The 15,559-nt window shown below is 36.4% G+C and overlaps 1 protein-coding gene, 2 non-coding genes and 1 pseudogene across 3 annotated transcripts; 3 read left to right on the top strand and 1 right to left on the bottom strand.

The window, feature by feature from the left end:
- Window positions 1-2,740: 2,740 nt before the first annotated feature.
- Window positions 2,741-4,584, bottom strand: EMB3137 (Ribosomal protein S13/S18 family). Its single transcript, XM_089140855.1, has 3 exons — window positions 4,369-4,584; window positions 4,052-4,276; window positions 2,741-3,942 (listed from the first exon to the last, which is right to left on the bottom strand). Exons 1-3 carry the CDS (start codon window positions 4,483-4,485, stop codon window positions 3,775-3,777), a joined length of 510 nt encoding a protein of 169 aa, XP_088996981.1. The 5' UTR covers window positions 4,486-4,584; the 3' UTR covers window positions 2,741-3,774.
- Window positions 4,585-5,282: 698 nt separating this feature from the next.
- Window positions 5,283-5,356, top strand: TRNAV-CAC (transfer RNA valine (anticodon CAC)). Its single transcript has one exon. It is a non-coding gene; the product is annotated as a tRNA-Val (tRNA).
- A 2,091-nt stretch (window positions 5,357-7,447) lies between these two features.
- TRNAV-CAC (transfer RNA valine (anticodon CAC)) lies at window positions 7,448-7,521 on the top strand. Its single transcript has one exon. It is a non-coding gene; the product is annotated as a tRNA-Val (tRNA).
- Window positions 7,522-9,034: 1,513 nt separating this feature from the next.
- LOC149000334 (E3 ubiquitin-protein ligase PUB23-like) lies at window positions 9,035-10,408 on the top strand (annotated as a pseudogene).
- Window positions 10,409-15,559: the final 5,151 nt, after the last annotated feature.

Genomic DNA, 15,559 nt, shown 5'->3' with positions numbered 1-15,559 from the left:
AAGGGCCTTTCTAACTAAAAGATCTACAATTACATTAGAATTTCTAGGGAGATAGGCAGGCACATAGTGCACAAAGTTTCCATTAAATAAAAGGATATCTTGGGTCAAGGGCTCCACTATGATCGGGAGCTGAATCTCGCCATCTAGATACCTGTTGATCTGCTTGCTATCTTATTCAACTAGGATTGCCTCGAATTCACATGCAAGTGCCTCGAATAGGCCTGTTCAGCAGAATTATAAAATCCGAGTAACAATGAAGCACCCATTGGTCTTCCTTCGGCATTTATAATAATAATGTCAGCACCACCCTTCTTTGATATCTTAACCCATGATGCATCAGTATTTACTTTCACAAAGCCAATTGAAAGAGGCACCCGAGGCAACCACTCCTTTTCTTCATTTACACCTCTCTACCTGAAGTTCGTTTGGCCATTTTCTGATTTTCCCAAAACTCCTTCAAGGTATGGAGTACATATAATTTTGAAAGCTTAATGCATGGATATTATACCATATATTTATTTGGTGGAAAATTATACCATATATTATGGGAGGTATATATCAGTACATGTGAATATCTTTTATGTATAAATAAGGATTTTTTTTTTAAAATCTCCCTATACTTGGTTTTTATCGACTATTGACTCTTACTCCCCTCTCAAAAGGTTAATGTTGATTCCCAAAAAACATGAACCATTACCTCTCATTATTCCATGCTATTTCAAAATACCAAATTATTTTTATTTTTATCCTTCTAATCATTATGATAATTTCTTTTCTCTCTCTCTATATATTTTTTAAATATAGTTTTCTTGTCATTTTTTTTCTTTTCTTTCTTTTATACTAACCCATAACAACATGGTTCATGCACCCAACCAAATTAATGTGAATAAAGTTTTTTATTTTTATTTTTTTCAAAAAGTGTTTTTCACCGTGGGCCCCACTGGTTTTTGTGGTCAGGAAGCATCGGGGAGCACAAAGTGCTCCTCGTCGGGGTCGATGATCCGGACTCCACCAACAGCAGCAAGCCTGAAATATGAACCGTTAGAAAACTCCAATCCAGGGGCCCATTCCATTCTTGTTCACCTCCAAGTTCTTAAGCCTATCCATGTTGCAACTCCATCAACACTTCATCAATTTCTTCTTCTCTAACCAGAGGTCTTCCAAGAAACGAAGCTAGCTTCTTCACTTGTCCCCTGGGTCTCTCTTCAACTCTTCATACTTCAATAACTTTTATCTTAAAAGGTCTCTTTAAGAAAATATGATCAAAGAATGGGCGACAACCATGAATTCCATTGCAAATTTTATATTTTCTATTAATTCTGCTACATTTTACTTACCATAATGGTGTAGGTTCATGACTTACCAACAATTCCTATCACAGGATCAGATACGAAGATTCAAGCAAAGTATTTGAGTTCTGGGTCTGTGTTATCATGTTCTGAGAGTTGGAGTCAGTTTGGCAACACAGCTGGAACTGACTTTCAGGTAATCTGTACAAGTTCTTAGAACCTTTTTTAGATTAAGCAATTTCACTGCAAGAAAAATAAAATCATGAATGGATAGTGTTTCACCTATTTAATCGGGAAGGTTTATTTATTTATTTATTTATTTATATCAATGCAGATTTTTATTGTATATCTCAGAGATTGTTTCATTACTCAGAAGTATCAGCTTTACAGGTTTCCTTTCATGCTAGATGTAAACAACTCCTTAGTTAATGTCACAGCATTCTTTTTCTCGTACATGATATCATGAACATAAAGTCAAATAAAGTATGTCTTGATCATTAATGTGAATAGTGCTGATTGTATATGTTAGCATGAATTCAGAAAATAAAAATATGGAAGCTACAAAAGAATTTCAAATAGGCCTGCTGAAGTTACCTAAAGAGAGATTTCAAAGGATCAGACTTCAGCAAATTTCTAGATTTTAGGAGAAACTTTATGACACAAAAACAAAGATTTGGATCTGGGGAAGACCATGGCAGAAGGATCCATTAAAGGGAAAACTAAGATCCTCAAACCTTGGAACAGCCAATGCCTAGATGTTAAGATACAATATATTACTGCTGAGGATAGACCTCTAACAGAGGTGCAGACGTAGAATTAGACAGCAAACATATCAGATCAACTGAGAATCTGATTAACCCACTATGCTGACTATCCAAGCACAATAAAATACAGAATTCTAGGTCAACCTATTGGTTAGATTCTGAGATCAAAGGAATTTCCTACTGCAGTCAGGAATCTCAAAAACAGGACAGCAGGGACGATACTGATCTGACATGGTGTATTGTTTAGAAAACAATGATTAACCAATATAACAGTTACTAAGAATCTGCACTTCAGAACCAAATTCCACCAACAGAATCAGGCTGAGATACAACTTCTTCTAATCAAATGATCAGAAACTAATGAAATAATGGTTCGAAGGATGCTTGGAAGCAAATAGTGAAAAGGAAGAATAAGAATAGAGAGAAGGATATGAAATGGGTGTCAACAATCAAGAACTAGGTCAGAATCACCAGAGCAACAGCAGAACTGAATCACCACAAACGCATAGGAGGCAAAAGAGCAACTTTTCATTCAACTAAATCAGAGTGCGGGTGGGGCGGGCTGCTAAGCCCCCTTGGATATATGAAGACCAATCATAAGAAAACTTAGATTGTTGTAGAAATCAGAACTCTTCTTGATCAATAGAAAGTATTCTTTGCCTAGAACTGGGAAAAGAATTCACAATATAATGGAACACCTACTGGAATTAAAAGGTAAAACTCTTCAAAACAAATTTAGAAATGTGTGTAATTGTTACTAGAGTTGCCCACTTGTACAAATAATTAACAATATAAACTGACAAAAGATAAGCCTGGACTTATCCCCACAATGAACTAGCAGTTGTGAACCAACCACCAATTGAAAACCAAACCAAAAGACTAGTATACCCTAATTTCGTGTAAAGGCAAGATGCTGCAGAAACAAGAATTACAAGATACTGCAGTCCAAAAATTGCAATCATGTGTACTGACAACTTCATAGTCACATCACCAGTTAGGATACAATCATGAGAGGTTACTGACATTGTTCCCCCGAGATATATCATAAGTAACATCATACAATGAGAGATTAAGAGCACAAGCAACACAAGCAACCATGGTTTTATAATGAGTATAGACCACCATTACAAATACAGTAATCTTTCAGTTCATTATACTAGCAATCATTGTTGAAGCATTCTGAAATTCCTAAAGTTGATAGTGTAAAAGCCAAAACATATGGATATACATTAATGAGTGAGAAAGAGACTAATTACAAAACCAAATTCCCAATATAATCAGACAAAGCATCAGTGAATCTAATCCACTCAATTCAGCCTTTTCCCAAAACAAAGGGTTCGGTTATGTGGATCCTTTTCTTCCAATCAGCTCTATTCAAAGCCCTAGTTGTCAGCCTTATTGTGTTACCAGTCCTAAGCTAGGCATGTATTTCCTCACCACTTCTTGTTGGGAGGATAGAAAAAATGGAGGAGGGAAGGATAAGATAAAAGGGAGAAGAAAGGAAACCCTTGGATCCAGGGTTGATCATCGACAGCTCTATCTATTTTCTCGTAAATGAAAGTTTCCATTCACTGGGGCATTTGGTATGTTCCAAGCAACTAAATTTGTACAACAGAATGGATTAATTTGCAATAAGCGAGTAAGTTCTCAATGATTCATTCAAAGAGGGAACTAAATGTCACATTGAATTTCACCAACGGTAACGAAAAGAGGTCCAAACTTCAACGAGGAGCCTTCTTCTTCCCGGCAATAGCAACCTTCTTACCCTTCAATGTCCTACAATTGTTTTTCGTACGCTGTCCCCTACAAGGCAACCCTTTCTGGTGGCGAACCCCTCTGTAGCACTGAATCTCTATCAATCGCCTAATAGCTAGAGCATTGAAACGTCTCTGAAAAGAGAAATTCAACGAAAAAAGAATCCCTTTTAGTAAGACACAGAGAACCCAATTCGGAGATGGGACAAGAGAACAACTAGAGTCAATGAAGAAGAAGAATTACCAGTTCACCTTCGATCATGTACTTAGAAACCTCGTCTCTGACAGATTTGAGTTCCTCTTCGGATAAATCTTTGGTGATTTTGTTCTCCAAACTGAGGTCGCAGAGGATTTGGCGAGATACACTACGACCAATACCATGGATATACTGAAGAGAGTACTCAACTCGCTTGTTGTTAGGGATCTCAACTCCTCCGACTCGAACACATTGGATGCTCAGACTACGAAACTACTTATACAGATTCGAATTGAGTAGCAAAATGCAAAAATAAAACACCAATCGGGGAAAATGTAAATGCAGAAGCAGAGATTGGAAGGTACCTTTGGAGTGGAAGAATTGGGAAGGTAGAGTGAGTTAGGAAGTGACTTTGAAGAGTTTCCTCCATTGCAGAGCAGCGAGAGTGCAGGTGCCACAGGCATCGCCAGAGATTGAGCCATTCCGAGATAGGGTTTCGGTGGCTTCACCCGTTGCCGAAATGGAGACGATGGCGTAGTTCTCTCTCCCTTATCCGATGCAGCAGCAGTGTGAACCGTGAACTCTGCAGAACACACAACTCGGCAACTAGTGAACTACTCAACTGAGTTTGGTTGGGCCGGGTTTCAATACCAGCCCAAGTTTAGGTCCTCTTGGGTCAATTTAGGCCCAGCCCAGTCCAAGGTGAGGTTGCTAAACTCTATTATAACCAAAGTATATTATGTCGAGAACATTTCAGTGAAAAATCAGCATGTCGCTCAAGGGCGACACAAAACCAAGCATTATAATGATAGCAACCAAGATTCGCTGGAAAATCGCCAAACCGGTGAAATATCTGCAAAAATCGAAGCTTTTTGCGGCCAGTGGTATGAGTTCTACCGCTTCAGGCGTTATTGGATGCCAGAAGAGAGGAAGATAACCATAGTTCGAAGCTTTCTCCCTCACCTTCTCCGACTCCGACAACGAAACTTCTCACCGTTCAGAGCCCTCACTACTGCAACTTTGTAAAACAGAAAATGGAGTCCTTTGAAGCTTGATTTGATCTCTGCAAAATCTTTTAAAATCATTTCTTTATGTTGGTTGCTTCTCAGATCTGGTCTCTTCAAAACAAAAAATTAAGGAGACAATTTTATAGAGGTTCCACCACCAAAAGTCGTCAATATGTAGCCGTGTCAGTGGTGTTGCTAGTCAGATTTTTGGCCAACATTTCGAACCTTGATTATAATTGCTACATAGGAAACAAAAGAACATCAATTCCATCGTCTGGGTGGTGTAGTTGGTCATCACGCTAGTCTCACACACTAGAGGTCCCCGGTTCGAACCCGGGCTCAGACACTTTTATGTTTAAATATTTTTTCCTCCCATACATAATTTGCCATTTATTTTGGGCATTATCTACATACAACTAGTTCTCATGGCTTGTTATATGGTATTATTTATTATTTTATTTGGCTTTTTTTTTTATTAGATATTGTTAATATGTATAGATTCTATGACTTTTTTGACTGGTTTTAGTGATGCTGATTGGACAAGATGTGTTGATGATTTTGGTCAACTGCTATTGTACTTTTTTTGGGTCCCCTGGCATTCTCGGAAATAATGCATAGTTTCTTGTTCCTTGATGGATTCTGAGTATATATCAAGCTGTCCATTGAGTTGGTCTAAATTTGCTCTTTATTATATGAGCTTGGTGTTTATCTTTCTACTACTCCAACTATGTTGTATGACAACTCTAGTGCGATGTATCTTAGTTGCAACCCCATCTTTCATTACCATACCAAACATTTAGAAATTAATTTTCGTTATGTGAGCGAGTTGGTCGCCGCTTATTCTCTCTCGGTTTAATTTGTTGCTTCTATAGGTAGTTTCTAAAGCACATACACTCACCAGGAGCCTTCCTCATCTTCGATTTGAGCTTGAGCTACACACTATATGTGTCTACTGTGACCTAATATTCTGATTAATGAAAACACTTCTTCACATAATAAGATACCATAATTTGCCTAATAGAGCCAAAAAACACAGTCACTATCGTATCCTTTTAGTTTATCCGGATTTGTATATGACATTCTGCCCACAAAGAAAAAAAAGGGGTAATTTTCATATGGACCCCCCTGAGGTTTGGTCCATGTCTTTTTAGTCCAAATAAATGGACATTTTGCATCCTCCCCTGAGGTATTCAATAAGATCAATTAAGAATAATTTGTGATTTTTATGACCAAAATACCCTCACATCTATTCTACCGTAAGATTTTCATATTTTTTTCACAATTAAATCCAACGGTGAAAATCAAAAGAGGGGGTGTTTACTGGATCCGCTCTTGTACTAACACGCTTCCATTACCTCCAGTTGACCGTTAGTTTTTAGACACGTGGATCATTCCAATCGGATGAACATAAATCCATCTGGAAAAAAAAAATACACATTTCTAAGTCCCCAATTCTCTCTCATCTCCTTCATCCTCTATCTCCGGTCCAGCGTTGCCGCCATCTCTGCTTTTTTCCTCTTCAACTCCGGTGACAGTTGAATTGATTGCTTGAATGTTCACTAATATCAGAAGGAGCATGATCGCTTTTGTGCCGACAGCATAACCGAGAACAATCGACTCCAAAGCCATGGCTTACAAGAAACCCTAAACGAAATGAAAGTGTCAAGAAGTTATTTACAGAGATCTGTTTTTGGTTTTCTTGAATCTGTTGAGCAAACAAGAGATAATGAAGGGGGTCGAGAGGGTTTCCATCGAAGTGATTACTTACGCGAGGAGCCTTCTGTGCATTGAGGATGGAATGGTTGCTTGGATTTTCGATATCGATGAGACTTTGCTTTCAAATATCCCGTATTATCTTGACCATGGGTTCAGGTGAGTTCATTCTTCACACCTTTGTTTTTTATCAGATTTGTTTGAACTAAAAATTCTTTGATTGTTGTTTCTGTGATTTTTGTTTGGTTGACATAATGGGTTTTGCAAGACTATTTCTCTAACACGGATTTCAGTGGAGATGTAGCATAGAGGCGTTTGATGGCCATGAGTTTGATAAATGGGTGGATAAAGCTACTGCTCTTGCCAACGGTATTAGTCCTACCATTGTAGGTGTTGTTGGATGCCGAAAGAGAGGAAGAACCATGCTTTGAAGCTTTGTCCCCCTCATTGTTGCAACTTTGCAAAACAGAAAATGGAGTCCTTTGAAGCTTGATCGGATCTCTTCAAAATCTTTCAAAATCATTTCTTTATGTCGATCACTTCTCAGATCTGATCTCTGCAAAATAGAAAATTGAGGAGACAATTTTATAGAGGTTCCACCACAAAAAGTCGTCAAAATATAGCTGTGTCGGTGGTGTTGCTAGTCACTTACACGCGATTTTTGGCCAACTTTGAACCTTGATTATAACTGCTATGTAGGAAATAAAAAAACATCAATCCCATCGTCTGGGTGGTGTAGTTGGTCATCACGCTAGTCTCACACACTAGAGGTCCCCGGTTCGAACCCGGGCTCAGACACTTTTATAGATTGTTATGTTATATGGTATTGATTTTTTTGACTGGTTTTAGTGATGTTGATTGGATAGGATGTCTTGATGATTTTGGTCAATTGCATTGTACTTTTTTTTGGGTCCCTTGGCATTCTCGAAAATAATGCATAGTTTCTTGTTCCTTGACGGAGTCTGAGTATATATCAAAGCTGTCCATTGAGTTGGTCTAAAGTTGCTCTTTATTATATGAGCTTGCATGGTGTTTATTTTTTTACAACTCCAACTATATTGTATGACAACTCTAGTGCGACGTATCTTACTCGCAACCCCATCTTTCATTCCTGTACCAAACATTTAGAAATTGATTTTCGTTATGTGTGTGAATTGGTTGCCGCTCATTCTCTCTCGGTTCAGTTTGTTGCTACTGATAGACAACTTTTAAATACACTCACCAAGAGCCTTCCTCATCTTCGATTTGAGCTTGAGCTACACACTATATGTGTCTGTTGTAACCTATAATCTGATTAATGAAAACACTTCTTCACACAATAAGATACCATAATTTGCGTAACAGAGCTGAAAAACACAATCAATATCGTATCATTTTAAGTTATCACGACCTGTATATGACAACATTCTACCCACAAATAAAATAAAATAAAAAAATCTATGCATGACACAGCCATAAAATTTCACAAATTGTTTTAATTTTCATGGATCAAGGAAACGTAAAAAGACTAGAGTCAGGAACTGAAGATAAGAACGCCAGCCAATGAAGTTGAGAAGACTTTAACCTAATCCCATCTCATCTCCACTTCATTTAATCTTAATATTTTGGCTTCTCGTGCATACAACACATCTTTTTCTGTGATCTAAGTAAATTAGTTCAGACAATAAATAATAAAAGGGGTTGACTAAAGATGGTGGTGGACCGAGCTGTTACAGTCACCAATCACCATCTGTAATTTGTTTAATCCCAGGACTTTTTGGGTTCCCACTTAATTCACTTAATTATGTCTCTAATCTCTACTCTGCAGTGCACAATGCTCTTAATTGCTTCTCCATAATCATCTTAATTAAGTTTACTAATCAACACAAGTGGATCACGGTTTCAGTGATCAGTATGTAAACACAATAACAATGGCTTCCACACAAATAGAATCCCGAGGTTGGGAGGAGTGGTGATAACATAGATCAGATGAAAGCTTTGAATATGTAATGAAGATATATAAAAATAATATAGTCCTATAACCAAGGAGATGTAAACTAGTCAAAGAGTAAATTAATATTTCCAAAAAATAATCAATTCATATTCAAATGTTCCAATAAGATTATCTGATAAGTGTTTTGTTGAAAAAGAGGTCGAAGCTAAGCACCTAGGGACAATCATATCTAAAAAGTCAGAACCAAAACAATATTTTCCTTTAAAAATGAAAACCCACATAATATTCTATTTCTTTTGGAATAAAAATAAAAATAAAAGTGAAATTCAGATCTTCAAAAAGGTTCCATTATCTAAGGAAAACCAGCCAACACTTCAACCCTATCAGATCTTGCAGCTTGCAACAGCATCTCTTGAATTTCTCTTCAACCCTCATCTCTAACTCTCCCTCTCACAGTTACTGTTATTTTCTTCAAATATCCTGCAATGGAGATTCCTGGATATTTCAGGTGTCCCATCTCAATGGAAGTCATGAAGGATCCCGTTGTCATCTCCACTGGTGTTACATATGAAAGGAAGAACATTGAAAAGTGGTTTTTCACCTACAAGAAGAAAACTTGTCCAGCCACAAATCAGATCATCAACAACTTCAATCTCACACCCAACCATATCCTTAAGGGCCTCATAATCTCATGGCAAGAGAAGGAAGCCATACCTGCAGGAAGCAAGCATGATGAGTTGGTCTCTTTGTTAACCAGAATCCATTCTTCAACGCCATTCAAGGTAAGTTATCTAAAGAAGCTCAGATCCATTATAGAATTGGGCGATGAACCCAAGACTGATTTTGTTCAATCAGGTGGTGTTGAAGTATTATCCCATACAATTGTTCAAACCCTAGCTGAACCTTCTGATTTCATCACCTTTAGAGCTTGTGAAGAGGCTTTATCTATCTTACATCAGCTTCCCTTCTCTGATATAGTACTGCTTCAAATTACACCCAAGATTGAATGTAGTAAGGCCATGGTTATGATGCTTCAAAGAGGAAGTGCTGAAGCCAGACTTCACACTCTTACTATTTTCAGAAAACTGGTTAAAATGGATTTTGATTTCAGTTGGGTTGCTGAGGATCAAAGTAGTGATCTGTTCAAGTGCTTATTAGAGTTCTTATCAGATAAGATCAATAGCACTGCAAGGTCATCTGCACTGGATATTCTGGTTCACATCATTAGATTGTCAAAAAAGAATAGGGTTAAAGCAATTGAAGCTGGTGCAGTTTGTGTTTCAATTGAGCTTCTACCAGATCACAATGGATCTAAATGTGAGAAGATATTGTTGATTATCAAATTACTTTGTGAATGTGTTGATGGAAGATCGGCCTTCGTTGATCACGGGTTAGGGATTGCTGCTGTATCAAAGAAGATATTACGAGTTTCAGATGCTGCAACTAAACTTGGGATTAAGATCTTCTGGTTGATATGTGATTCTCATCCATCAAAGAAGGTTTTAGAGGAAATGTCATTACTTGGAACAGTGAATAAGCTATTAGAATTGGTACACATTGATGGGCAGTCATCAATCAAGAAGAAAGCATTGAAGATCCTAAAGTTACATGGAAATACATGGCAGCAATACCCTTGTTTCCCTTGTAATTAATTTGAAGGATAATTTGAAATCCTCAATGAATGATTCCAGGTGAAAATTCATCTCCAGTACTTACATGTATAACAAATTTTGTTACCAATTTCGCTTTGGTTCCGACAATGTTATGTGTGTCTCAAATTCATTCTTGTACCTATTTTGAATGAAAATGACTCATTTTTTGAGATCTATGATAGAAAAACTAGCCTGTTTGGATTATTATTTATGTGCTTCATTAATGTTCTCTTGTGAAGTCATATATAGTGAGATTTAAGGCTTTTCACTTAGGCTTTTAGGTGAGAGCCTAGAATACCATTTTATGGGTTTTGTTGATATCTCCACTGTATTTGTATGCCTCACCTTTCTCCAGTGAAATCCTAGTGAGAATTGGAGTGTTTGATTTAGGGTGAGAGTTAAGTGCCATTTTTGAGTGTTTTCAGAGATCTTCTTTGGTTTACCCAAAAAAAAAAAAAAATCTTTCTTTGTAATCTTTTATTCTATACATGCATATTGACACTTCTTTAGCTTAACTTGTGGACACACCAAATCATGTTAAACTACAACTTCTACATAAAACCAGGTTAGGAGAGAGAATCACACTCACTTCGCGTGTATTAGAACCATAGTGGCAACAAGAAATGTCAACAACAAATGTCTTTGTTGGAACTTTCTATTCGGGGTACAACGTAATGGAACTTAAAATAATAAAAAAACTTCATAATTGAGAATGATAATTGATACCAAAAAGTGCCTAAGTGAGCTGATTTATATGTAAGATTTTGATACAAAAGGGCTTATTTAGCTGGGGGATGGAGATATTAATATGCCTTAGCAAGAGTCGAACCCATGACCTTATCACTAAGAGGACCAATGATACGACTTCGGTTCCACACCACCTGGAAAACCGCTTACCAAGTGGGGGTTTGCGAAGGTATATCAGCTCACATCATTGCTTGTAAGGCATTGATGTGGGACTGATGTGGGACTAACCGTAACGTTACCACACTCTTACAAGACGACGTCCTTGTTGGCCCACTCTAGGCAGCTCTACTCCGGCGGTGGGGTTTTTCCCCACTCCGGGCAGCCCTTCTCCTAGGTCGCCCCTCTCGAGTAAGCCATCCGGTAGGTTGGACCAATGACACAACCTCGGTTCCACACCACCTGAAAACTGGGCGTGTTGATTTCACCATTAGAACAACTCTTCGTTGGCAGATCTAGTATTTTCAACTACTTAATGGGTTTTTGGTGACAGTCTATAATGACATTCTTAGGTATTTTGAGAAATTTTTATTGTCATCTTGTATAATCAGAAATTTTCCATCTGAAAATATAATACACCGGGTTCATTTAATGTCAACTACATTAACAACCTTTGATCAATTTTGTTTTTTATTCTTTGTTTCTAGATTTCTAAATCCATCTATCCAAACTAATTCTTTTTCCATTTTATGGAAACTGATAGCTTTGAACCATTCCTTCAAACATGACCATTTCACGAAGATGGAAGAATTAATTTATTTAATATTTCCAAATAATTACGTGCCTTCTTCTCCTCATTTATTTAACTTAATTTCCATCACTTATTGAAATCATCTTTTTATTTTCCAAGTAGTTTCGTGCATGCCCTTCCTCTCATTTATCTATTTTAATTTCCATCCAACAGTTAAACACACCCACGATTAATTTTTTTGATGGATCCACGTAAACTACTTAGGGTTCAACAATTATATACGGGACAAATTTATAGTTTTGACATATTATTCATATAACATATTTAATTGAATTAAAAACAGACTAGAGATGAGCGTGTGATTCTTATCCTATGCTAGCACTTTATGTGTCTATCTTTTAATATGTCAAGCAAGAAAAAGAAAAGAAAAAAATGATAGATAACAAATAAGGAACTAACGTATGATATATGTCTAAGAAAAAACTGTACACAATTTGTATACTTAGTATGCCTTGGTTCATTCAAACATACGAAAACCCTAACTGTTGTTTGCCGTGCCGTGTTCGATTTTCAGTACTCAACATCCTTATTTCTTACACGTTGAGGGAAATCTTTTTTATTTTATTTTTTAGTCGAAAAGAAATCGTGCATTACAATTTAAAAAATAATCCAACTTAAATAAATTATAAAAGTAGTAGGGGGTAGACTAGTCCCACCCATTTGGTTGTTGAGACTAATCATATACTTGACCTTAACTTCCGTCATTTTTGTGAAACAAATTCTTAAAGTAAAATTAGGATATTGTTTAACAACTCACCGAGTATTTTTTTTTTTATGTGTCTCAGTTCTGATCGTGATTCCGATTAAGCCACACAAGTTCCTGTGTTTCTCTCAATGGTCAGAGAAAATGAGTCCTGCAAGAAAGGTTAGACGTGGGCCGGCTAGGATGCCGGACAACTGTCTCCGATGGCTAAGTTAGACAGTGATTAGGTTAAGATCATGTGTTAAAGCTACACATGAGTTTTCTCCGAATAAATTGGTTGCTTACCGGAGGGGTGAGTCTTTGTTTAAATAGTGTATGGGTTACCTTATTGAATGTAGGCAGGCTTCTTAGACGGTGGCCTCCTAATCTGCCCTAGCCAGGCTCCCTCATCAGTTATCCTATATGATTATCTTCATAGTTGACATTCCATTCAAGATGATATTGCCATATAGGTCCAGCATGAGTGGAGCCTTTGATTAGATATGACCAGGTAATTTCCCGATTGAGAGGCTGACTTAGCACCAATCGGGTCCAGGTAGAGTTGGGTGCAAACTTCCCTTATCACTAGCCCCCTATCCCGTGCATTGAATGCATCATGCGGGGTAGATTTTGGGGACATGTTTGAGGGGTGCTCATTAATTGCTCCCGCCGTGAGAAGTTAACCGTTACGATTGGGCTTCCCCAAGTGTCACGCCCATTGTCTCAGACCACCGGGAGACACACGGGAGCTTGTGCGGCTTAAACGGAATCATGATAAGAACTGAGACACATCACTTTTCTAGGAGTTTGTTTAAAATTTGCTTATAGAAGTGAAAATACTATCAATAGGGTTTTTAAGTACTCTATTTCTTTCAATTAAATCCACTCTATGTCCAATTTTTACTTCGAGAAACAAATGTGACCACTATCAAACTATTTTTTGAAGCAAAAATTGTCATAAATTTTAATTTACATTTCAAAAATCACTTAAAAATAAAAGAATTTTATTAAACGATTTCAGTCTTTTCTTTTTATTTCTCGAAGGGAAAAAAACCATAAACTATTTTAATATATTATCAAACCGATCCTTAGTTACCTTCTTTCTTCTTCACTAGAATTAATTTTTAATGGGATACAACATTTAATGCAGAAACTGTCGGCACCGCCTGTAGAATTCAAAAATCAGTTTGCCTTCCCAACAGGTAAAGTAATTTATATAGTAATAAAAGAAAAAGAACTAATTATGAAAACTGACTCCAACATATTTAATTTTGTCTCGTCACATAAATACATATTTATATTTGCATGACTCACAGGACAAAGAGATAAGCATTAATCATTAATTTGCAAATACAATTCAAAGAGAAATGGACTCAAAGAATTGAAGATAAGAAAGCCAACCAATGAAATTGAGAATATTCCTACTTTGAAGAAACTGAAACCCAACTTTGATGTGCATTTTAAGACTAAATCAATTAATGTATCTAATTTTAAAAAAAAAATTATCATGTGGACAACACATCCCTTTTCATTAAAAAAAACACATATTTATTTTTTTAAAGAAAGAGTTGACTAAAAATGTTGGTGGAGTTGTTCTAATCACTATCTATATAAAATTGACTAAAATAAATTATTTTCTTTTCTTTCTCTCTCTTTAAGTTATTTATTCGATGGAGATGTAAGTTTAATTGTGGGGCTCAAATCTATGACATTCTAGCTAGCACTAAGGATAGGCGAGAGTAAGATCAATCTAAATTAGGGTTCAGTGTTTTACTTGGTCTAGCCTGATCCATTTTATCGCCGTGTGTATATATATATATTTATATTTTTTTTGGGTGAACAATGTCAATCGTGTTGTTTTATTATCTTCTTGTTAAGGTCATGATCAGATTCAAAGCCTAGGGTTAGTGCCAGGTTTGAATGTTTGATTTAACTTAGCTTGACTCGACTGGTTCTCTGTATCAAAGTCAAACTAATTATAATATTTAAAATCAAGCCTAGAGTTTCACAACTCGACCTTATGGCAAACTAAGTGCTCAATGCTCTTAGTTGTTTCTTTTGAAAATTAACTAGATTATATAACACTTGACCATCTCTTTTTTTTTTGGGAAGATCAAATGGTTCTAAAGAAAATTATTCAAATTCAACCATTTCATATAGTTGAGATAAGACTGCATTGTTGTTGCTGCATGTATTCAACCTCAACAAATCCATTTTTAATTTGCCTTTTGCTAGTTCTAAACTCTGAATAACATTAGAATCCTGAGGATTTCTTAGTTATTAAATTGATCATCACTACCTCTCATTGTATAAACTAAGGCTTTCTTATCAATTAGCTTGAATTTCTTTGATGGATCCAAGTGTCTAGCTTCAATCTTAGAAGAATCTATAACAAGAATAATACATAGTCAAAGTAATTAATATGTCAGTGCATGGCACTTACTGTAAGTTTATAATAAATTAGACAAATTATTTCGTCATATCACCCATATAATATATTCAATTTGAATTCAAATTTGACTAATGAGTTTAGCTAAACATGCTTGCTCATAAGGTATCCCATGACAGTAATGGTAGTTCACTACTAACTTTGTTGATACTATAATGTTAGATTTATTGTTTTCAAGATCATTCTTTGCTTATGAGTCATGGCTGGCCAAAGGTCTTGTATGACCATAAACTATATGGGAGATGGACAAGTATGATCATTATACAATATGCTTAACACATTTCTTTAATTCATTCAAACATGCAAGAAACATGGTCAAGGGTTTCTAATTTTCAAAACACTCGTTTCTTGTTAGCCTATTTTAAAGTAGCCAATGAGAAAGTGTTCAAGGGGTTGGTTTCTTGAGTTAAAGACCTACTTATATAAATGATCTTCCAAGTATTTTTTTTTGGTGTCTGAGGTTAATCCATGTTAGCTTTCGAGTACCTTGATTACATCCTCAGATGGAGCTTTATCCTGCATTGACATGATCTTCTAAGCATGAGACTAGCTACGATAACATAGCCACTAGATCTGAACCAACAAGCACCCTAAACTATGCACCTTGAGACCTGAAATCCTAAAT

This window comes from Hakea prostrata, chromosome 11 (assembly GCF_041222555.1).
Source record: "Hakea prostrata isolate BN-2017 chromosome 11, UWA_Hpros_2, whole genome shotgun sequence".
Classification (NCBI taxonomy): domain Eukaryota; kingdom Viridiplantae; phylum Streptophyta; class Magnoliopsida; order Proteales; family Proteaceae; genus Hakea; species Hakea prostrata.
The sequence above is the reverse complement of the archived record's forward strand: the minus strand, read 5'-3'. Positions and strand labels throughout refer to the sequence as shown.

What these genes read in the sequence shown, in the direction of transcription:
- EMB3137 (XM_089140855.1), bottom strand. Translation starts at nt 4,485, where the DNA reads ATGGCTCAATCTCTGGCGATGCCTGTGGCACCTGCACTCTCGCTGCTC. An exon ending in CCAATTCTTCCACTCCAAAG is followed by an intron (nt 4,277 to 4,368) that starts GTACCTTCCAAT and finishes CTGTATAAGTAG; the next exon opens with TTTCGTAGTCTGAGCATCCA. An exon ending in ACATGATCGAAGGTGAACTG is followed by an intron (nt 3,943 to 4,051) that starts GTAATTCTTCTT and finishes TTCTCTTTTCAG; the next exon opens with AGACGTTTCAATGCTCTAGC.